The following is a 25,121-nucleotide window of genomic DNA, read 5'->3' on the forward strand; positions in this document are numbered from 1 at the left end:
CTCCAAAAAATTTGTTTTGAAAAAATTATTGTTGGAAACGAAAAATTCGATAATAGATTAGGATTAAAAATGATACTTTTGTTTATCTATATAAAAATTAAGATTTTAAAAATTTTTAATGAATTTTTTTAGAATAAAAGTTTTACAACAGCGATTCATTGCTCAGTTTTTGAAGTTATATGCGTATATTAAACATATGCGTAAATAAGTTATGTATATTGTCATTTTTAAATACTTATTACTATTGCATTTTAATTTGTATCGTATTATTATATTGAATTATGTTGCAATGTGTTGTATTGTATTTTTATATTAATAACAAAATAAACAATAAATTTTACTGCAGAGTATGTGTAAAAATTTTTTTTTGCATTCAACTCCTTTCATACATATATGAAAATCAAAATATACATTTTCATCAAAATATTATTATATTTTGATGAAATGCTCCTATTACAAGTCAAATGTTGTTTATTTACAGCAAACGATGCATCATATACCTATATACCCAATTCTGTTTCTCTTTCTGCTCTCTCTTAACTATAGCATTACATATGTAATGATTGTGCAGATTGACTCCCAAATAAATTTGTAACGGCGAACGCGTGTATAGAAGTATAACATCTACCGACAGTCCCACTGGACTGCCACACCCGTTTTTTACATAACTTTATTGAGTTCATCTTTTTCTGGTTACTAATAGGCAGCAGTTGATTTTAAGTTCTTTTACTTTCATTAACACAATTTTTCCGACCTCTTCCGCGTACGTTCAGTAAAATGTAGGGCTCTGAGTAACTGTAACGAAATTTTATTATGTTTGGATTGCTTTTTTATTTGCTTTTTAATATCGCAAAGACTTGATTTCAAGCCATCTGACTGTGTCACGATTCTCATCTTTCAGATAATTTTTAATGTCGCGTTTTGAGAGATCTTTAAGTTCCAACATATCAGAAAAATGCAGCTGTTTGACATGGTTTTCATTATGTTTATCCACTCCATAACAGTATTAACAGACACATGCTTTTTTTCCCTTTCAATGGTACTATACGTACTGTCAACTTCCATGAAAAAATGTCCGGATTCTAGATATTTCTGCTCTATGATTTCAATAGGAGTAGGGTGGATCAAATAGAGCAGAAATGCAGAGATCTTCTGATTGCGATGTTGACCCACACAGGTATGTGAAAACAATGAAAGCTCTTAATATTCTTTGAAAGTCCAATAATCCACTCCATTAAAGCTGTATCACTGTTATTGCTGCCTCTTCTACCATTCATCTCAGACCACAGTATAAAATATGCTTTATTTTAAAACCGTGAATCATAAACAGTGAAATTATAAAGGCAGAGTTTATAACAGTATTTAACAGATGTGTTGTTTTACAAAAGCCACATCTTCTAGTTTAATTTTATTATGAGGAGATTTTTTACCTTGACCTTACCTTCATAGGCTTTATTGATTGGACTGTTACTAATATTAAGGGTTATTTGAAAGAAATTCTGACACACTCGATATTTCTTGTCATTGATTATAAGAAGTACTCTGCTGCACTTTTTCTTTTTATGAACTAAAATATTTGCCAAAAGTGTCGCCGGTTTTTTTATTCAAATTATTTTTAAAATGAAATCTTATTAAAACTTTTTACAAATGCTGATCTTATCCATTTCCGAAGAATTTTGACCACATTTAAATTTACAAGAGTGACAGTTTACTGGAACCTAAGCTAACTTTATACCTTTTTTTGTTTTATAGGTCTAACAGTTAAACTTATTTTTCTTCTCAATATTTTTTGACCATTTAGAGGGATCAGCTTTTCTACATCGGGAAGAAACTTTATTTACAAATGTATTTATTATTCCCAACAGAATTATAGATGTCGCTTGTTTATTATATATTAGTTAATTCTTCATACTGCATAGAATTATCACTACTTCCTGAGATATCAGTTTGAACCCAGTCCTTATCTTTAACGGAGTCTTATTCGGATTCATCCTACAAATATTTATTACTTATTGTTTCTGAAACTAAATTGACAGAAGAAATAATATCTCAAATAATAGGTTTCACCTTAGTCAGTGAAAACATTATAACCCAGTAAATAAATGTGAAGTACGGCGATACCGTGTAATGATAAGCTATATTTTTGCTAAGAATATTTTTTTCAACAAAATACTTCTTTTTGAGTTATTTTCAAAGAACGCCAGAAAACGTGTTTTTTTGTTGAAAAATAAACAGTTTCACATTTTTAATAAGTGACTTAGTTAAACTCTGTAGAACATAATTTGTTTAGAATTAGTCAATTTATCCATCACTTATTTTAAACGTACATTTTTTATCCACGAGAATGGTTGACTTTTACACCCCAAAAAAAATGAACCAAGAAGTAAAGGGTAAGAGAAACCTTAATCCAAATTTTCAAGCAAATCAGTCGTGAAGCTTAAAATTGCATTCCAAAACGATCATTTACTGGGCTATCTAATACGAAGTTGCGGACCTTCATAGTTCCTTATTGAATCCTAAAATTGGTACATCTATAGTCCATTTCTATCATATTGATAGCACATTATGTATGCAAATCCCTAAACTATAGATACGGGTCACTTAATGAAAAATAGATATTTGTCAACAAGCTTACAGAAGTATATAGGAAAACAATTTTAAATTGAGTATGACTACCAGGTATAAAGGTTGAAGCAGAATAGAATACAATAGTTTTGAGGGTTACTAATCCCTAAATAAAGTTGCCAGTGTCGGAGTGATGGAGATTAACAGGTACTAATGAATTTGCAAGAAATGTAAGATGTTTATTTTATTGGTTATATATAAAATAATTTGTGGCCGTAACAGGGGCCGATTTGTAAAAAAAAAAAAAATTATTTTAATCAAATTATATTTCAGATTCACTGCTTTCTTCAGAATCTAAGGAATCTTCAACTCCAATGTTAATTATTACCGGTTTCAGCATTGCATCAGTCATATTATCCAAATTCCACATTTTATTTTCTTCCTTGTAAGCATGATTAACAGCATTTTTCCAATTTTATGGAGATACTTTTGATAAGGAATGTTCTAATAATTGTTGTAAGTCTGCTAATTTAAAAGTTTTGTTGTTGCGTCCGACTTCACCCTTTACTTGAGACCATATATTTTCTATCGGATTCAGATCACAGTGGTATGGGGGTAAACGTAAAATAATTACATCACGGTTTAATGCCATTTCATCAATTAAATATTTTTTATAAGCTGCTTTATGTTGCCTTACAATAGATAATAATTCCTTTTTTGTCGAATTCTCCTTGTACTCAATTGCGTGTTTATCCAACCATTCGATTATCTCTCCTTTTTTCCATGCCGTTGTTGGCAATTTTTCTGCTAGTCTTGAATGGTAACTAGCATTATTAATGATTATGACAGAATTTTTTGGAATTAAATCCAAAATTTGCGCAAAATATTCTTCAAAAACGTCAGCAGTCATTTTCTCGTGGTAATCTTTGGTTGATTTTGAGGCAAAACTTAATAATCCACCATTGACAAAACCATATTCAAGGGTTTACTCCCTCCACTCTTCTTGGGAGATGAAACAGTTCCTCCTCTTCTTTCTTTTAGGAATCTATAAATTGTTGCTTCTCCAACCCCTGTCATATTTGAACACATGTTAACGATTTCACGAACATTACTTAAAGGGCGTTGATGTACAAGTGCATCGTGTACATGTAATATTATATTTTTCTCTCTTAGACTGAAGGCACCTTTAAAACTACACTTAACCGGGATAAAACCTGTTGTCGACGTCATTTTTAAATGCAAATAACAAAATATCGACACCAAAAACGTAGGTAGGTAAGACATGAACAATGTACATCTACAAACTAAATGGAAGATGCAAACAATTTCTAATTTGTATTACTGGCATAAGCTGTAATGTGGCATAAAAACTACTTAAACTATCATTAGTGAAGCCTTATCAGTAATTCCAGGTAATCGTTCAAAGAAGGTATTCTCTTTCTGTCAGGCGGTAACTTGTATAGAAAACAATATTCACCTTTAAATTACTGTTTACATTAATTTATTTCGTCAAACATTTAATTCTCTCGTTAATCACCCATGTATAATTAACAATAATCGTGTGGCATATATACCGACGTTTTTTACGCACAAAAAAGGTATAGTGAGATTAGTGGATACTTATTTTACAGAAGATTTTTTAAAAGATAATGAATTGTTGACGGCATCTTAAAATATTAATTTTTTTAATTTATGTCATAACAAGTATAGGATGACGCCCATGGTTTTTTAACCTGTTGAGGATTTGCATACATAATGTGCTATCAATATATTGGAAAAGGACTATAATAAAAATTTTTTGCTGTTTCGACCAATAATTCTATTATATCAAAAGTAAAGTTATAAATAATGTTGTAGGTACTTACATCATTCAAGGCAAGTTGTACCAGTTTTAAGGATTGGGAACTGATATTTTCAACCAATCAACTTCAATAATTAGTTGGTATAACAATATCTAAGAAGAAACGTCACCAAAGAATATTTGTTTAGCGAAATAATATGTGTTAACTCACTAACTACATATAAATAACTGAGTTTTAACGCATATTTCTACAAATTATTCGTATGTAAAAAGTTACTAAGTCACTTAGGTATTTTTGATTGCTTAATATTTTCTGTATTAACGGGTTAGTAATTTTTTAACATACAAATGTACTTATTTAGTAACCCATTTAGCAAGTAGTGAATTTTAGAATAGAAAGGTATAATGAGTTTCATTCGATCGATAAGGGTAATGAGTTTTTTCACAAAATATCAGCTAGTGACTTTTCGTCGGGATATGACCATAGTAGCCATTTTTATGGATTCATGGGATAATTAATTTTTTGTTGCATATTTTTAAAGCTTTAGCAATTATAATCAAGCTGTATAAATATTACCAAACGAATCTACATCTAAGCCTTAAAATACTTCTTTCCAACAGTTCTTCATCAAAACGCTGAAAACCATTTAAAAGTTCTTGAAAAACTTCCGGTAAAAACGACGTTTTATCGTGACTAAATATCCTGCTTTTTAATTAAGAAGGGTTTGTTTCCGGTAACACTAAACCAACGTCACTTTTACCTATTACATAAAATATGAATTGCATGGAAAGTCAATAGAACTTCATGTCTACTGCTAAACTTTTATAGAGTTAACAAAGTGGTATAAAAAATTTAAAGTAATATTATGATCGATTAGATATGTAACTATTATTAAAATTACCTTTAATGTTAATAGGGTAATAAACTAAGATGGGCTGGAGCATGAAAAAACCTTTACAAACCTCATAAAATTTGGGTATTTTTTATTCTTCATAAATTTTGGGATATTTGGGTAGCATTATTAAAGATACTGAGATATGCTATTCAAATACTTGAAAAAAACCTTGGGAAAGAAGTTTGAGAAAAAAAAAAAATATAAACAATGGCAAGAAAATAGGCTGAATACAGATCTACATAACTATCAGATTTTAAAAAGAGAAAGCGAAAGTGGCAGTAGCAAATACTAAAGCAGAAGCGTGTATAGATCAACTTGATACAGGGGAGGTTAAAGCAAAGATATAAAAAATAGCCAAACATAAAGAATACAGGACATTCGAGATGAAAATAATGAAATCTTAAGGAAAGATAGATTGGTTTCGACAACTAATAAATCTTCAGATTTCTACTTTTTGATTTTAATAAAATATTAGTTCACAAAAAGTGTGCCAGAAATCAATGAAAAAGTACTTTGACAATTTTGAGATTCTAATAAGATTGAGACAGTAGCAGTAACGGTAAAGGAAATACTAAAAACAAAGAAATTACTCAAGTACTGCAAAAAATACAGAAAGGTAAAGTCATTGGACTACATGATATCATTGGGCATGATATATAAATGAACAAGGATATTTTGTGTACCCGCTTTGTTGCCCAAGAAGAAAGTTTATCATTTTTAAGTCTACACAAATCACCCAGCGATATTCTTGGTATTTTATCTTTTGTGAAACTAAAGCTATTATAGCATATTCTCCTTTCATCACGGTTAAATGAGCAATTGGTATTGAGCCAAACTTGTTTCCATTGTAAAGCAGAACATATTTCAAACTGAGCTTGGAGCTATCAATTAATAAACGCCATTCATGTGCATCGTAGTGTTAGATTTATTTTCTCCAAGAGCCCCTTAACGTCCAAACAGAAAGTAAGGTTTTCTTTTTGGTTAAAGAACGGTAGCAGTTCCTTTCCCATTGTTATATAAAAAGTTATTTTTGTGCCTTGTTCCAGTAAATTTTTATCATTGAATCTTGAGTTCCGACGCTTCCTTTAATAAGGCTAAATCTCTAACGAGATCACTTAGTTCTTCTTGACTAAATAGTTGTGGGTTTGCTGTTGTCCCTTCGTAATCACTATCACTGTCTTTATTGGAGTCAAAAATATGTTTCAAAATGTCACCTTCATCCTCACAAATGTAAGGTAACTTTTGGAATACTGGCATTGGTAATTCCTCTGAGTGAGGTACTGGGCGTCTGACTAAAGGCAAATCAGGTTATGACCACTTTTGCCGATTTTTTCTATTGATATCTGCAACATTGACCAGGCAAAAATAATAGGCATCAATGTGGTTTGTAGGTTCCATTCATACCATTGGCACGCCAAACTTAATACTTTTTCTTTTTCCTGTGATCCACTGCCGTAAGTGTTTTGTTTATTTTTTACATACAATATGCGGTGCTTACGTTTTATCTTGATCACAATGGTAAACACCAAAATATCCCAGGTATACACGTTTCACAAAGTCAGTAATACTTTTCCTATTTTCTTTGCAATGTATACTCCCCACAAACGCAACAAACACATCAGGATGATAAATACAACTTCTGCGGCTTGCAATACTTATTTTTAAATGTCCAATCAAGATAAACTAGGAAAATATTTGATACAACACTTTGAACAACACACAAAAATTGGAGGTTATGTACATTTGTTATGAATATTTACCGAACAAAACTGACTACAACAAAGGCAACAATATCAGCAGTAAACATTAATGAGTATGCCATCCAACGGATACTTATTGAAATAATTTTACTAACTGGACTTAGTCATCGACAGATAGCAGCACTAATAGTAATTTTGAATCACCTAATATTTTATTAGGTGGAGGCTAAATTTTTATAAGGGGTAAATGTATCATTTTAAAAGTTTAAAAACACTTTTCAAGCTGTTTTATTTCCTTATAAAATAATAATATATTGACAATAAAGTATTATTTCTTGGCGGTGAGAACAACAAATATACTGAGAAAGAAGTTTACTTAACAATGTATATTCCTTTGAATAGCATATTTTTTATTATCTCAAATATTAAAACTACTAATTTTGGAATGTGCCACATGCATAAAACTAGAGCTGATAGAAGAAAACGGAATTCATATTTCGATTTATTGCCCCCAATAATATAGTAAAAATAAGTTTAAAAATTTTAGGCACCAAACAATTTTTTTTTCTGTGTGCCTGTGATTCTTTTATTATACGGACCAAGTACTCAGTGTGTTGCAACCCGTGATCAAACCTTAGGTGATGTCTAGTAGAAATAAAACAAATACATAATTGCTTAACACGTAAAGTGCCATTTGCATATATTGTTTTCCATGCATGTGGCCGTGGGGGACACATGCTGTCCGACAGGTCAGTTTACACTTCTAGCCGCGTCTCACTGCGTTTATTAGACAGATCCGTTTAAGATATATGTAAGCGGTAAGCATATATTGCACAATATGGCCCAATAATTGGTTTGGGTGTCAGAGAATTTTACGATAGGTTTGAAGAAGGATTTTCTACAATTAAAAAAATTAAATATTTTAGCATTTCAGAAATCCTTATTTTAAGGTAGATGCATGTTTTTTAATATAACAAGGTAAACAATAAGATTTCGAACACTTATTGCAATACAGTTTTGTTTTCCGGGTTTTGTTTTTTGGCAACTGTTCTTCCCGATTTTATTAAGAATTAAGCACACGGAACGCCCTTTTCTCGGTTTCTATAAGCTCGTGTTGATCTGTTTGGTTTGAATCGTCGATAGTGAAACAGGTATTAAGTTTTTTAAGTCCTAAAACATACATATGTACTTACAATAATATAATTTTTTTTAAATACACATTTTACTCTTTATGACTTCCTCACGAAATTCTGTGATGGTCATTTTGTTATTGGTTACTTTTTGATGTAATAAATAGGAATTCACAGTAGCAGCGCTAATAACAAGCTCGATTGCCAACTTCCTATACCATTTAATTCCTCTACGTAGAGATTATATGATTTCATCCGATCTAAAAACAATTTTACAGTAACAAAAAAAAATGTTTTTAAATAAAGTTACCTGATAAATCAATATATGCCTTATGTTTGTTGTATTCCAGCACACTTTTGGGCTTCAATAATTCACCTGAACGCCTGTTGATCACCACCATTTCCGGTAAAAATTTTGTGTTTAGCATAAGGACATCCCTTTTGTCCTTCCATTTTTCTACAAAAATGCCAGTATTGATTTCTTCTGCAATAACTCCTCCACGTTTTATTTGGCTTGAAAAATAGTTTTTGGGTTTAATTTTCTGTTGCTACGAAGAGTTCCACTTATATGGGTATTATTCTCTAGCAATTTATGTGCCAATTCTACTGATGTGTAATAATTGTCCATTACAATGGTTCTGGTTCTTCCGCTGTTTAGAAAGTCTCTGGTTAAGTTCAGAACAACCTGAGCTGGAATAGAATGCTCTTCTGAAACCTCTTTTTTTCTACCACAGCACACCTTTAGGTCATATAAATAACCCCCCTCCAAACACAGTTTAAAAAGTTTAAGTTCAAATTTAAATCGTTTATTCGAGATATATTGCATAAACTTTAGCTTTCCTTTGAAAAGAACAAGCGTCTTATCTATAACAATATATTCACCAAATACTATGAAAGCTTGAAAAGTTTCCTGTAATTTTAATAGTAAGGGACTGATTTTATGTACCCTGTCGTCCATATTAGCTTGTTCGTTGTTCGTAAAATGCTACATTTTTAACAAAACTTTTTAAACAAAGCGTTTTCTAGACAAAACATGATTTAATGAATTTTGATACAAACTTTTTTTTGGCCAGTAGATAGAAAGGGAAGGAAGCTAAACTAATCCCATCCACATAAGGCATCCTAGGAATGCTTCCATTTGATTCTCCGTGGTGTCTTTCCAAGTTTGAACTCGGGCATGTTTAGAGGTATTTTTAGCTTTTTGTTGATGTGGATAGATATTTTTTTCCCGAACAATCATTTCTAGTAATAGGAATATTTTTCAAAAAATTTCCTGTTACCTGGCCCAATCCAAAATTTATTATTGGCGAGGGTTGAGATTCATCATCAATATAGTCCATATGTTGTGTTATTACTGACTCAATTATGTGGTTTATATTAGTGGATACTGTATTTATGCAACTAGACGTTGATGGTTCACTTGTTGGTCAAATATTTTTTACCCGCTGACATTTTTTATCAAAACTAGACAATCTTGTTCTTTTTTTTTGCGTCACGGGATCATCAGAATCAGAACTTTTGCTATCTGAGGGCTCCTAGTCGCTTACATCCGGCGAAAAATTGTGTTCATCTCCAGAAAGAACTTCGTCCCACAATTTCTGCAATCTTTTATGTTCACGTTCGTATTCATCCATAATTCACAAACTCCAAACTCGAAACTACTACATTTAAAAAATAAAAACTAATAAATTCACAATCTAACTCGAAAATATTCATACATTTAACTTTCACGTACGTATTTTATAACCTCGCCGGACTGCAGTTTCCACGGTACTACCAGTCTAAATACAAAAAATGGGGGACCAATGCTGTCAGACAAAAAAAAATATTTTTTTGTTTAAAAAATATTAGTTTATAAATAAAAAGTTATTCAGATGTTTAAAATAATAAAAAAGTTTCAAATAAAGTAAAAAACTTAGCCGGCCAATAGGGACAGTTTAATATAATTTCCATTGCGGCGCTGTACGTGTTAAAGAAAGACTAGAAGGAATAAAAAGAGAAAAAGACAAACACCGCAGGTAATAGAAATGACGTAGGTACTTGTTCTAAAGGATGAAAGTCAATACCTATTTTTATTCTTATTTACCTTCAAGTACGATTAATTTTATATTTTTGTCGTATTTTCTTGTGTAATTGATAATTTTGAAGCAAATAAAAAGTAAAGCAGAGGGAATTTAAACAAATGTTCGATACGTATAGATACATTTATTTTATTCGAACGTATAGTGTGTTTATAGAAGCTATCGAAACTATTAGCAGTTTTAATTATTGTAAGGTAAGCTGGATTATTCCAGCTCTTTAATATTTCAAACGTTTAGAATCAAGCAGTGTATAAGCTTATCGATACAACGTCAAAGGAAGAAAAACTTTGAAGGCTTTTGAGACGTTCGATGCTCCCTAGGGCTGTAAAAGACATTTTGCTTTGACTGCACTCCGCTATTTATTGTAAACGTTGAACGGCTTTTAGCTGGATAGATTTAGGAGTCTCATATTTCATCGGAAATGATAAAGATTCGGAAAATAACTAAAATGAATGTTTAAACAAATTTTTTTTAAAAAAAAAAGAGGTAAAAGAAATAAATTAGACTTAATCACAATCAATTTAATTTTACTACCCAAGACGACCGGTTTCGCTTTCTAAAATTTGCAAAGCATCATCAGGTCAGTGGTACAAAGTAAACTAAATGCTGAAATTACAAATAGTCCATATTAGGGTGCTGTCTCATAAGGATATAGATCAAAAAAGTTATAGTTATTATGCTAATATTACATGTCTGTGTTTATTAATATGCATAAAATTGCTTTAGCAGACAAAGTAACAACCGACAAATTGGTAAGAGAAAAAAACTTGTTGAATTGTAATAAATTAGAAATAAACAAAATACTACCCTCATTCCGGTACAAGAGTTTTTATATAGTGATTGGTGATACATAGTTCAAACTATCCCGTATTGCTGATAATGGGTGATCTTCGGTCAATGTTGTAACTGTCTGACAATTTGGAGGAGGTTTCTTGAGGGAAGGGATGTTAACAGATGATAGAGGAGTAAGGTATATGTTATTGTTTGTTGAAAGAAAAAAAGATGTTTTATATTATTTAAATTATTAAAGTTATAAACTTGAAGCATTTGAGATGTGGCTTTATAGAAGCATGCTGAGAATATCATGGACAGCAAGGATCACGAACAAGGAAGTTCTAGAAAAAATGAAGAAGGAACCAGAGACCATAAAATTGCAATATCTGGGACACGTTATGAGAAATCAGTATCGTTACTCCCTGCTGCAGTCTATATTGCAAGGTAAAGTCAAAGGTAAGCGAGGACCCGGTAGAAGGAGAATATCATGGCTGCGGAATTTAAGAACATGGTTTAAGAAAACCTCAACGGAGCTGTTTCGAGCCGCAGCGAGCAATGTCATGGTTGCCAATATGATTTCCAACATCCGAAACGGATAGGAACCAGAAGAAGAAGAAAGTTATTTATATTTATTAAAGAAATATATTTTTGAAATGTGTGTTAAATTATTAAAAATTTTTATACAGAAAGAGGACAGTTATATGACAATGAATGAAAGTACTTGTACTATTTTGTAGGTGTGCAATTTCTTATCAATTTTAATTATCAACTTTTGGATGAAAGCATTTAATTTCTGTTAGACAGAGAATTGTGATGTCAAATGTTAAAATTATAAAACTAAAACACAATTAGGGACAAACAGAATACAATTAACAGGACAAAACAGACATAAAACTTTAAAAAAGGGGGCTTATAGGCACTACATTACTTGGTAGGAGAGGAATTGAGTTTTTTGTTGACTACTAGTATAGACTAGATATACAAGAGGTAAATTTGATAAGCTAATGTAGGTTAAAGTGTAACAGTTCTTCTTCTATTTCTAAAGTTAACTAATTTTTGAAGCCAACAGACCTTAGTAGTTAAACAATTAAATGAAATTGAAAATGTAAGCTGATATGTATAATATTGGCATACTTTTAACAATCACTATGTGAATTAAATTTAAATTTAAAATTTAAGTGTGACAGTCAAATTAATTGAAATAATTTTTATATAACAAATTTGAAAATTATTTCAAAATAATTAGAATTACAAAACAAATTTAAGATGAGCATTTGGTAACAAATAATAATCCAAATGTGTAATAAATATACAAGTTTTTGAAAAATATTTTTTTTTGAAAACACTTATTGTCGGTGTGGACCAGCGTTCTGCAATGATATGTTTAAACTTCTTCATGTTAGTTTTATTATATTAATGTGTGAACCAGAGACATGGATAAAATTGTTTATAGCAACACATTCCAGAAATTAATTCGAGTTATTAATTAATTAATAATGAGGTTGGTAACTCTGGTATATGACAATTGAGCGCCGGATATAGACATGATGTATGAATGCCGGTAACTAAGTGCTATTTAAACGGTGTAACAGTAAATATTAGTCTTATTTTGAGTTTATAATGTACCAAAGCAAGATGCAACGTCCACGTCGGCATTGGTAAGTCTGTACAATAAATTTCTGCAACACTTGAACAAAATCAAATTTACAGTCACTTATAGTTATAAGTTTAGTATCTTTATTACAAATTTTTTTTCCTTTATTTTCTCGTTGGTATCGCACTGAGGTAACGACAACCTATTATTTATAAGCAAAATGTCAATAAAATTTCAATAAAATTCAATAATACTCGTAATAAATAACTAAAATCAAATTATTTTTTACATAAACAATACAAATTTAAACTTAACATGATTTTATCTCAGATATATTATAAATGGAAACATTTTGAAAAACTTTCTTCCGATATAGAACACATGGATTGGTTAAAATGATTAGAAACGTATATAGGGAGGCAGAATTCCCAAAATCCAAACTTGAAATACCTTCGGTTTCTTTAATGGAATCCTAAACGTTGATCTGTAGTGAGAAATAACAACAACGTAATAGAAAAACCACCACCAAAATCATACACAATAGAATATATAACAAATGCGAAGCAAATATATCGGAGTCACAGTTCGGATTCCGAAGCGCATTGGGCACAAGAGAGGCGATCTTCAGTCTGCAAGTTTTAATTCAAAGATGCAGAGACATGCACAAAGACGTCCACTTGTGCTTCATCAACTTCTCCAAGGCGTTTGACAAGGTCAAACATGACAAACTCATGGAAATGCTCAGGAAGATGCATATTGATGGCAAGGATCTGAGCATAATAACCAGTCTCTATTGGAACCAAAGTGCTGAGATAAAGATGGGCAACTTACACAGTGGGAAGATAGATATTAAAAAGGGTGTACGACAGGGATGCGTCCTCTCGCCGCTCCTGTTCAATATATACTCTGAACAAATCTTCAGAGAAGCACTGGGAGAAGTTTCGGAGGGTATCAAAGGAACCGGAGAAGTAATCAATAATATTAGATATGCTGACGACACAGTTATTATCGCAAATAACTGCAACGAGCTTCAAAGACTCATGCAAAGCATACACACAGCAAGTCAAGAATTTGGTTTAGAACTCAATACAACCAAAACTAAATGCATGCTCATCAGCAGAACACAACAACCTCCGATGCAATTGACATTAAACAACCGAAAAATAGAACAAGTGGAGACATACACATACCTTGGATCCACAGTCAACACAAAATGGGACCAGTCAACAGAAATAAGATCACGAATTGAAAAAGCGCGAAACGCGTTCAACAATATGAAAAAGTGGTTCACAAGCAAAATCTCAATGGAACTGAAATTAAGACTGGTCAAGTGTTATGTCTTCCCGGTCTTGTTCTATGGAGCAGAGGCATGGACCACAACGGAAACCACCCTGAAGAAACTAGAATCCTTTGAGCTGTGGATATATCGCCGTATTCTTCGGATATCCTGGACAGACCACATCACTAACGTGAAAGTAATGCAGAGAATAGGCAAAAGCAAAGAAATAATCTCCATCGTAAAGAAACGGAAGCTTGAGTACTTCGGACATGTCATGAGGCATACTAAATACCGGCTGCTGCAGTTAATGGTCCAAGAAAGAATCGACAGTAGGAGGGGACCGGGAAGAAGACGACACTCATGGATGCATAACCTGCGACAATGGTTCGGACTAACATCGACCGAACTGTTCAGAGATGCCGTAAACAAAGTCAAAATAGCCTTGTTAATAGCCAACGTCCGAAACGGATAGGGCAAAGGAAGAAGAAGAAGAATAGAAAAACCAGAAAAATTATGGGAACCATATTTAAAAGATGCATTTAATGATCACAAAACAGAATAACGGTAATACAGAGACAATCACCTGATATTAACTGTACTTATAGAAGAAGGAAATCCAGATTCACCGTGGGGTGCGCCAAAGGTGTATTTTATCACCATTCTTGTTTAATCTATACTGTGAAGCCATCTTAGAATTATCGTTGGCCGAAGTCAATGAAGGCTTAATAATAAACGGTGAGCCACTTAATAACATAAGATATGCTGACGATACCGTCTTTCTCGTGGGAATACTAGAAGAACTGCAACACCTTGCTCAACAACTAGATATATATTTCAACGATTATGGACTAAAAATAAATTTAAAGGAAAACAAGTTCATAGTATTCACAAAAGCACAAAACATCATCATCTACTACTAGACAACACAGAAATTAAACAAATATCTTTGTGCATATACCTTGGAGAATGGATCACAGAAGATACTGATCATACAAGAGAAATAAGATGCCGCATTGAAATTGCACGGTCAACTTTTAACAGAATGAGAAAACTTTTCTGTAATCGCAATATCAATATAACGTTCTGGATAAGAATGCTTCGGTCTTATATCTTTCTCTATTTTTTTGTATGGGGTTGAGACCTGGACACTAAAATAATCCAATAATAAAAACCTAAAAGCATTTGAAATGTAGTGTAACTGGCGTATTGTAAAAATATCATGGATGGATCGTAAAACAAATGCACAAGTTCTCGAACAACTAGGACAACAATACGAAGTTTTAAATTCTATAAAAATCAGGATGTTGGAATACTTGGGGCACATCATGAGAGGTGAAATCTACTTACTATTAAGAAATATAATGCAGGGCAAAACCAAGGGCAGAAGAAGCGAAGAAAGACGTAAAATCTCGTGGCTACGCAATCTCCGTGAATGGTTTAAATGAAGTTCAATTGAACTATTCAGGCGCGTGACCAACAAAATAATAATTGCGAAAATGTCTCCGATTGGAGCGGAACTTAAAAAAGAAGAATAGAAGAAGTTAGGCAAGTAAAAAACAAAGAGCAGAAAAGCATCTGGAGAAGTCCCAATATAGGCGAATACTTTAATATGGAAGTAGAGGTTTACCGGAATATTCCCTAACTTATCGGCTGTCTAGCACCTACCGAGTCCTAGTAACTACCTACTAACGAATAAACAAAACGAGTACTGCTAGGGCACTGGTCCCTCCCTGTCGTAAAAGGCGACTAATGGAAGGAAATAAATGGTATTGAGCCGCCTTTGGAGGTCTCGAGTTCGCAGCAACGAAAGCAGGGTGTGATTTATCATAATATCTTTACGTATTGCATAAGTAACGGGCTGTCGTTTGAGGTGTCGGTAGTCAGTATGAGGGCTACTAGGCGAGAGTCCATTAGTCTTACTAGTTAACTAGCTGCTCTCTTAGTAGCCGAGACAACCTCGACTACGACCTCACGTGGGACCACTCTACTTTGATTCCACATAACCTTAGTAGGAGGTTCCTAAAGTTCATATATGGCCAGCTTCAAGCTGGATATCAGTATACATATACTTTAAATATATCCAAAAAATTCTATTTTTAAACGTTAAATACACATAATATATTCAGAATATTAAAAAATGCGTGACTTACTAGCTCAATAATTCAATAATTTCAAGTAAAAACTAAATATGTAGCCTACAAGCTTGAATACTATATTTAAGTTCACATTTCTAACGAAAAAATATAACTTTGTTTGATTAAACAAAATTGTAAGCAATATCCGTTAAACAGCAACTAAACGTTGGATTGTTTTTTGTTAAATGTCTATTTCACATTTTATTAGCAAACTGCCCGTAAAATTGAAGTAAATAGATTGTAAATAAATGTCATCGCCCGATCTAGAGATGTTTTACTACGTCGTAACCTATATATAAAGTCTGGATACTTACGTGAGTAAAATAGTAGTAATAAACCTTCATGCCTCTCTCTGCCGCCAATTCAGCAAAGTCGTTCGTTGGACATACGAAGAAGTAATCACCTACAACGTCTCCGATCATTTTTTGGTTTAAATATCCATCGTGTACTTGTTCCCAGTTGGTATACTGCAAATAAAAATATTACTATTTAATTTTTAATTTATACATATATCAAAATTAATATTAATAAAATCATTTAATCATATTTTTTTCTTAAAAGCAGAACATGCACTCTAATTTAGCTAAATACCCGCATTTATTTGTCTTGTTTGCTTTTCAAATATGCAATATTTCTTATTTTATCATTAATATTGATATTACATAGTAAAAACTGCGCCTCTTGTAAGTGCTAGGTGGATTGGGTAGCTCAGTAAAGACCGATGCCGGTCCCAAGCTCGAATAAAGGAGTAGGGTTGAGACGATCGGCTAGCAACTCATCCCTTGTCAAAAGAAATAAATACTAAAAATTTCGACTAAAAGAATCGGACTACAAACGATGGATCAAAACAAAGACGACTAATGCAACGGAAAAGAAAAATGATATTGGCTACACGGAATGTATAAGGACTTAGAACCAAACAAGCAGAAGTACTCAAAAAAAGCGCAAAGAAAAATAAATATATGTATTCTCACCGAGACAAAGAAAAAGGGAAAAGGAAATGAAAAAATCCTCCTGAAGAGAGGAGAATATATACATATCTGCAGTGGAGTTAGTAAAGTTAATAGAGCTAAGAGAGGAGTCTTTATTGCCATTTGAAAAAATCTTAAAAACAATACTAAATCGTGAACTGAAGTAAATGAACAACTGCTAATACTGGAAATGAAAAAGAAAGGGCACAAAATCGTAATTGTAGGAGTGTATGCCCCAAATGAAGATAAAAATCCAGAAAGTAAAGACGATTTCTACAACAAAATGAATGAAATACTCTCTGAAGTTAAATAAAATCCTTATACTAGGAGATTTAAAAGGCAGAGTAGGGAGAGAATAAATAACAGAGTCGTAGGAAGAAATGGGAAACAAATAACCAATGACAACGGAATGCGTCTTAGAGATGTTTGTGAAACAATGTCTCTCAAAATTATGAATAGATTTTTTCAACATACAAACACGTCAAACTTCCCAGCTGAAAATAACTGACGTAAGGGTATACCGTGGATCAGAATGAGGATCCAATCATCGTTTACTTATAGCCAACGTGATAGTTAACCATCGCAAAAACAATAACACTCAGGTACAGAGTATACAAAAGGGACAAAAAGAAACATCTTTTTAATATAACCTAGAAAGCTTAAAAGAAGATTTAATGAAATTTCTTTACAAATTACGACTTGCCACAAAATTACAAAATGTGGATCGAGAAAATATTTTAGCGGAAGAATTATACCAGCAACTTAAAAATAATTTATAAGGCTGCAAGTGAAGCTTTGGGGTATTAGGACAAACATGAAACAAAAAATCAAGAATGGTGGTCGGAGAATATGCAAACGTTAGTAAACAAGAAGCAAACTGCTTATCAGAAATGGATGTCAACAAGAAAAGAGGAGAGTACAAGATATATAAAAAATTAAATCGAGATGTGAAAAGATGTGGGATCGAATATGTGCAGAGGTGGATAGGTATATGAGTGAAACAAGAGTTGGGCAAGCGTGGAAGGTGATAAAGTCTCTAAAATAATCTCTGGTAAAATCTGAAACAGTGGAAACACCATTATGAGGTCTTACTGACAGAGGATAGTAAGAGATCGAAATGGAAGAAATGTCCAAACATACACAAATAATTAAGATAACAACCGGAGAGTTACGCGATACCCTCAAAAAATCGAAAAACAGTAAAGCAGCAGGAGCTAGAGACATCCCAATTGAGTTCGTAAACTATGGACCAAAAATATTACATGAGATGTTGGTATTAGATTATTTAACAAGTACTTAAAAGGACAAAATATTCCTGATGATTGGAATGTTGGATACATCAGCTCAATATTCAAGAAAGTAGATAAACGCAAATGCTCTAATTATAGATCGTGCACTGATGGTATATTTGTTCTGCAGCAGGTAATCGAAAAACGGAAGGCAAGGAATCCACCTACTCACCTATTGTTTGAGGATTTAGAGAAGGCATACAATACGGTACCTTTGAAAACACTGTTTCAATCATTAACAAAAGCAGGTCTCAGTAGAGAGTATGTGGATGCTTTCGCAAATATATACAAAAATACAAGAAGTGTAGTTAAAGAATAAAACTTTATATCTGAATCATTTCCAAAAACAAAGGGGCTTAAACAAGGATGTTTTCTATCTCCAATCTTATTAAAAATATATATTCAATCATCGCTAGAGTAGTGAAGAAAACGAGTATCCGAAATGGGAATAGACATAGGCGGTGGTAAATGTCTAACAACTTTATTTTTCGCAGATGATCAGGTAGTCGTAGTGAATAATGAGGAAGACATGGACTACATGTTTTAAAAATTAAAGGAAGAATCTGAAAAATCGGGCTTCAATACTAATATGTCAAAGACAGAATATCTCAAAAAAAAAGATGATGAAGAAGATCCAGAGTTAGAAATTAGAAACAAAAAAACATGCAATGAATATAAATATCTCGGTATAAAAAAAGCGGTAAACATTCTAAACTCTCTACTATGGTCTAAAGATATTAGACAAGAAACGACAAAAAATTGACAATCTATCGAACCTTTGTAGAGCCTATTATGATAGAAGTATTAGAAATGGATTTTTTGAGGAGAGCGTGTGCTGTATCGAAAAAAGATTATATCAGGAATGAAGATATTAGAAGGAGGACAAATACTGTATATTCCAGTGTAGATAGAATTGAAACGAGACAACTAGCGGGTATGGTCACGTGAAGCGAATGAATGAAGATAGATGGCCAAAGAAAGCTTTAAATTACATGTCACGACAAAGGAGAAGAAGAGAAATGCCTTCAGTTGCCCGGGAAGAAAATGTACGGCACATAATGAGAGATAGAGCCATCGAAGAAGACGAATGGATGGACAGAAAACGATGGAGGTCGAAATACGAGAAGCGGCAGAGGCTGTAGGAACCTCGCTTTATATATATATATATATATATATATATATATATATATATATATATATATATATATATATATTTATATATATATATATATATATATATATATATAAAAAATATAAATATATATATATATATATATATATACAAGAAATACTGGATATTATTGACTGTCGATATAAACAAAGAATGCAGTTTATTAGGGCTGCAGTCAGAATATCAGCTGCTGACTGCAGCCCTAATAAACTGCATTCTTTGTATATATATATATATATATATATATATATATATATATATATATATATATATATATATATATATATATATATATATATATATATAATATATGTAAATACTTTTTTCTTTTTGGGTGTGGTAGTCAATAAAAAATAGAGCTTTGCTAAGGCGTACTATTTATTCTGAATCCAAGCTTTCGGTGGTTTTTTGCCACCTTTATCAAGGTCCGAATGTAAGATTCGTGGCATAAACAACAACGTTAAATAACATGATAAAACTGAGGTTGCAACTAAACTTAAAAATGTTACTGTTAAAAAACACTTTAAAAATTACTAAAAACGTTAAAAGTTAAAAACAAAATGTAGGACGACATGTTGAAAACAGTCGTCGTTGCAGGCTTGATTTCAGTCACATTTCACGAGCAGAAAGAGGAAAATTTCCCTCTTTCTGCTCGTGAAATGTGACTGAAATCAAGCCTGCAACGACGACTGTTTTCAACATGTCGTCCTACATTTTGTTTTTAACTTTTAACGTTTTTAGTAATTTTTAAAGTGTTTTTTAACAGTAACATTTTTAAGTTTAGTTGCAACCTCAGTTTTATCATGTTATTTAACGTTGTTGTTTATGCCACGAATCTTACATTCGGACCTTGATAAAGGTGGCAAAAAACCACCGAAAGCTTGGATTCAGAATAAATAGTACGCCTTAGCAAAGCTCTATTTTTTATTGACTACCACACCCAAAAAGAAAAAAGTATTTACATATATTTTTTCCAAACTAGTCAAAAAACTTTGGACTACTTTATATATATATATATATATATATATATATATATATATATATATATATATATATATATATATAAACATAAAAAAAAGTTCTGCATCTCTATTATAAAGAGTATAAGAACATATCGAAGTGAACTATGGCAGATTAAAGATAAAATAAAATATATGTACAGCTGCAGAGATGAATTTCTGGAGAAGAGTAGCAGCAATATCGAGAATGGCAAATATGACAAAGTGACAAATGAAAGAATTGGAGAAATAATTGATGTAAAACAGATATTGTTAGACGATATCAAAACTAAAACTATAATTTGCTCTGGCCACGTATAACGCATGAACAAGGAAAGACTACCAATGAACACCAAAAGGAAGAAGAAGTGAGAATATCTAAAAAAAATGGAAGAGAACGCATTAAGAAAGTCATGGTAAGGAGACAGTTAACTGATAATACGCAGGCTAATAATAGGATACCCTTCTCAAGAAACTGAAAGCCTTTGAAATCTGGGTGTATCGGAGAATTCTACGAATAAGTTGGGTGGATAGAGTTCGTAATGAAGTTGTTTTGCATCGGATGGGAAAAGTTACGGAAGTCGTCAAAACAGTTAAAAATCGCAAACTTGAATATTTTGGCCATGTTATGTGCCATCCAGAGAGATATAATATACTCCATTTAATAATACAAGGCAATGTAGACGGAAAAAGAGGGCCAGATCGAAGAAGAACGTCATGGCTTAGAAACCTGAGAGATTGGTTTAACAAATCATGTGCATCACTTTTCCGAGCTGCCGTCAACAAAATTACTATAGCCAACTTGATAGCCAACGCTCGATAATCGAGCTCGGCACATGAAGAAGAAGAATAATAGGATAATATACTGAGTAGTGTCCTACATACTTGAAAATTATACGTGAAATATATCCACTAGAGATAATGGTGGAAGCTGATAATTTTCTATATTTTGCTTTATTTTTTAAAACTATGGTTTTGAGTCCTAGCTTATTTTTTAATATTTACCCCATTTTCTTCTCTTAATTTGGGTAATTTTTTAAAATATCGTTCGTCTTAATATTTATACATAATAAATAAAGATCAGTTTTTAAATTCCAAAATAACGTCTTATATTATGCCTATTATTGAAATATATAATAAAATGATATGTTAAAAACAGCATTCTTGGTACGTACTTGGAATATTATGGCGTCCCTTTCCAGTCGGCTCATGTTCTTAAAAATCCTATCAATAATTTCGTGATACTTTTCTCTTTGTAAAAAGCTTGGACCATCTTTCTCGAAGAAGTCAATGAAGTCGTACAGTAAAAAATACGTTCCTGAAACAAAACAGTCTATTAATATTTTATAATCTCATATGTGATTTTCATATGTAAGAAACATTTACAAAGCCAACAATTTTCATTAAGTTTTAAGAGTTACATAAATTTGTTTATACATTTAATAACAATTCATTATACTTTTACCGTATATATTAATTTGTTATCCTCTGTGTTTCTAGTAATTGTAAGAGAATGATAAACTATTTAAAGTCAAAGCGCCAACCAAACAAATCCTAAGATTAAATTTTCATTTAAAAAATCCGAAATATTAAACAACTACCTGTGTTTAGACCCTGTAAAGTCGATTTACATTTTGTGTAACCCGTTTCGTGGTATGATAGTGCCCAGCAAAAAAAATTAATGTACTCTTATGAGTATATTTATACACTGGCGTATTCCGGACGGGCCGTCCGTGGCCGGCCTGAAATTAATCCCAAACGATATTTTTGTTTTTGGCACTGGCGATGTACGGAAATAACATGGGCGTACGAACTTGTATAAATACGATTTTATAGTTCTGTGAACGCGAGTGCTGGTAAACTGACAAGCATATGCTGTGCAGTTAGTATGTTATGGTTTTTTATATTTATTAAACAAAAAAGAAAAAAGAGTACTGGACATTCTAAAATATTCGTGGAATTTTGTTTCATCGTCCAAAAATTCTTTGTATATTTTAAATTCTTCTTCAGCTTGTCTCTTTTTCCATATAGAATGCACACTTTCTCTTCTTTGTTTCCGCCTTTTCTACTCTTGATCTTCCTCTTCATTAAGTAGTAATGTCAACACGGTGAGATCTTCTATCCAAGCCTATATATTTTTAACTTTCTTTTACATATGATGTAATAACGTTCTCTTCTCTATTCGGCCGGGTACGCACCCTGCTACAACGCGGTTGCATGTAAATATAACATTAAAAACACCAAAATCGACACTGATACGGAACGGACATGGCACGGATATGTTTGGATTGACCTTAATCTTATAAACATTTGGCGTCATATAGACACTAGATGGGCTAAAACGAATATAGACGTTTAGAAGTTATGTTTTGTTTATCCCAAATTTATTTTTTTTGCAACAATATAAGTCAGGAAATGATAAATTTATAGTAATTCTATCGATAGCTTATGAACGAAGAAGGATTATTCTATCAACATTAGTAACCATCAGTGATTAGCGTTTGTTTTCTGTGCACCAATAGTCGCGACGGACTATGAGTGCGCATACATTTTTGCATGTGAATTTTTGCATTTTTATAATTATTTTACTAAAAGTATACAAAATGAAAATGTAATTATACAGAAAAAAATAAAAAATAAAAGTTAGGTATTGCTTTAAACCATATTATCAGGATAAAATTCTGCACATACACAAGTTAAATGTTCAAGGTATATGAATTTGGCACATTTTTTACACGAGAAACGTGTTGGTCGTTTTTTTTCCTGTCATAGGAGTTTTCAAGTTTACTGCCCTTGTTCGGTATGTGGGAGGAGGTTGTTTTGCCCGCTTATTTTTTTCATATTTTTCAACAAAGTACTAGTGTGGGACTGACTTCTACGTCCTAATCTTCAATTTCATTTTCAGAGTGAGACATATTTATTGCGTCACTATTATATCCTCTTTGCTGTCCTATTCGTTGTCGTTCACTCTTCATTATGTTAATCTTCACTGAGACAGTCTAACATTAACCGTTGTAGTCTTTTTTGCTATTTTTAACTTTTTTCCTCGGTCTATTACGAGTACACTCGTATGTATAAAGTATATCCGAAAAACACAAATGACATTTGATACATCTCCAACTAACAGAGCGGTAAATTCAAATACGTCAACTTACCAGGGTGTTGCCAAATTTAGTGTAGGTTGACATCAATGAAGTAAACTACTAGGTCAGTTTCAGCGTACAAGCGAAGCAGTAACATTTCCAGAAGATGCCAACCCCTAGTGTTATCGAAACGTCAGAATCTCAGAAGTTATCTAATCTCAGAAGACAACGGCCTAACAGCTCAAACAAACAGTTCAACAAGTTAGACGATGGCCGTGAAAGCCTAACGCATTTTATCAATTCCATTGAAAACGTTCAGAATAAGTTTCTTAGGTATTTGTCGGTTACAAAATGGGAATTCCAGTTGCAAATATGGACAAAAAAGTAATTTTAGATAGATTAAATCTTACAACACTTTATAACAGACGAATTCAGTTCAATTCTGTATTTATTTGTAAACTAATAAATAACTTAATTTAATGTCCGGAATTTTTAAGTAAAATAAGCTTCAATAATCCACAGCATAGACTAAGATCTTTTGAACTTTTTTATATAAATATTTATGCTACCAATTATGCCTGCAATAATCCATTTGATAGGGTCTTAAGATTTTTAAATAGTCACTGTGATATATGTCTTTATAATTAAAGTTTAAATCAATTTAAAACCACGACTTATAGTAAATTCTAGAATTATTTCCAAGTATTGTTATCGTCTATTTAACAAATAAAAATAAATTATTAATAATGTAATTTTTATTACTAATAATTGTGGCTTAACCCCGTCTAAACATAATGTTTATCAATTTGTTGAGTAACTACGGGAAACAGAAATTCGGCTAAAATAGTTAGTTTATGAAAGAAAATAAACCAATCAAATTTTATTTTTGTGTCTCTATTTAATTTAAGCATATTATGCTACATTATTGTTTAAAATTAAATAATTACCACAAAATTTTTATATAATGTTTATTGTAATATATTTAAATAATTATTCCTGTATCATTTAATTTCCACTCTCGGTTTTTAGTCATGTTTTTCAAATCTACGAAACAAGATACATAAATATGTAAATTTGTTGTAAAATAATGTTGTAACAAGAATAGTAACTGCGCCTGCATAGCCGCTGGGCGAATTAATTAGCTTGACGCTTGTATTGCTGGTACCAAGTCCGAATAAAGGATAGGCGAGAGAACTAATAACCTGGATAAATCCAGAGTTTAGCTAACCTGGCATGTATGCATGGAAAATAAAGACCTGAATGGATTAACAATCTAGAAGTTGTCGAAATATGTAAACTCTGCACACAAAATCTTGGAATGACGCAATAGAAAAAAGAAGATATTAACATAGTTGGCATTAATTCATAGTTATTTTGACATATGCAAGACTTTCAGAAATAAAACACTGTAATCTTTATCATCTAATCTATCAGTTTTAATTTTGTCATTATATATACCCGATATCAGAACAGAAAGGTAGCCCAAAAATAAATAATTAGAAGTTTCAATTGGGTTAGACTTATAGTCGAGTAGAATTGGAACTGCTCGTGACAAAAATAAACTAGTTTATAGTTAGATTTTCTACATTAATTGAATAGTTTTAACTTCATATACTAAAATAATTATAAATAATAAATAATTATATTTGATATA

At 31.9% G+C, this 25,121-nt stretch overlaps 1 protein-coding gene across 1 annotated transcript in view; it reads right to left on the reverse strand.

The window, feature by feature from the left end:
* LOC140441283 (acetylcholinesterase) overlaps positions 1-25,121 on the reverse strand; it is an 823,341-nt gene that overhangs the window by 281,609 nt on the left and 516,611 nt on the right. Inside the window, exons 2-3 of the mRNA XM_072531900.1 lie at positions 21,560-21,702; positions 16,270-16,422 (exon numbers count right to left, since the gene is read on the reverse strand). Of these exons, the coding sequence (XP_072388001.1) occupies positions 16,270-16,422; positions 21,560-21,702 (296 nt within the window). The remainder of the gene's footprint in view (positions 1-16,269; positions 16,423-21,559; positions 21,703-25,121) is intronic.

Source organism: Diabrotica undecimpunctata, chromosome 5 (assembly GCF_040954645.1).
Source record: "Diabrotica undecimpunctata isolate CICGRU chromosome 5, icDiaUnde3, whole genome shotgun sequence".
In the NCBI taxonomy this organism is placed as follows: domain Eukaryota; kingdom Metazoa; phylum Arthropoda; class Insecta; order Coleoptera; family Chrysomelidae; genus Diabrotica; species Diabrotica undecimpunctata.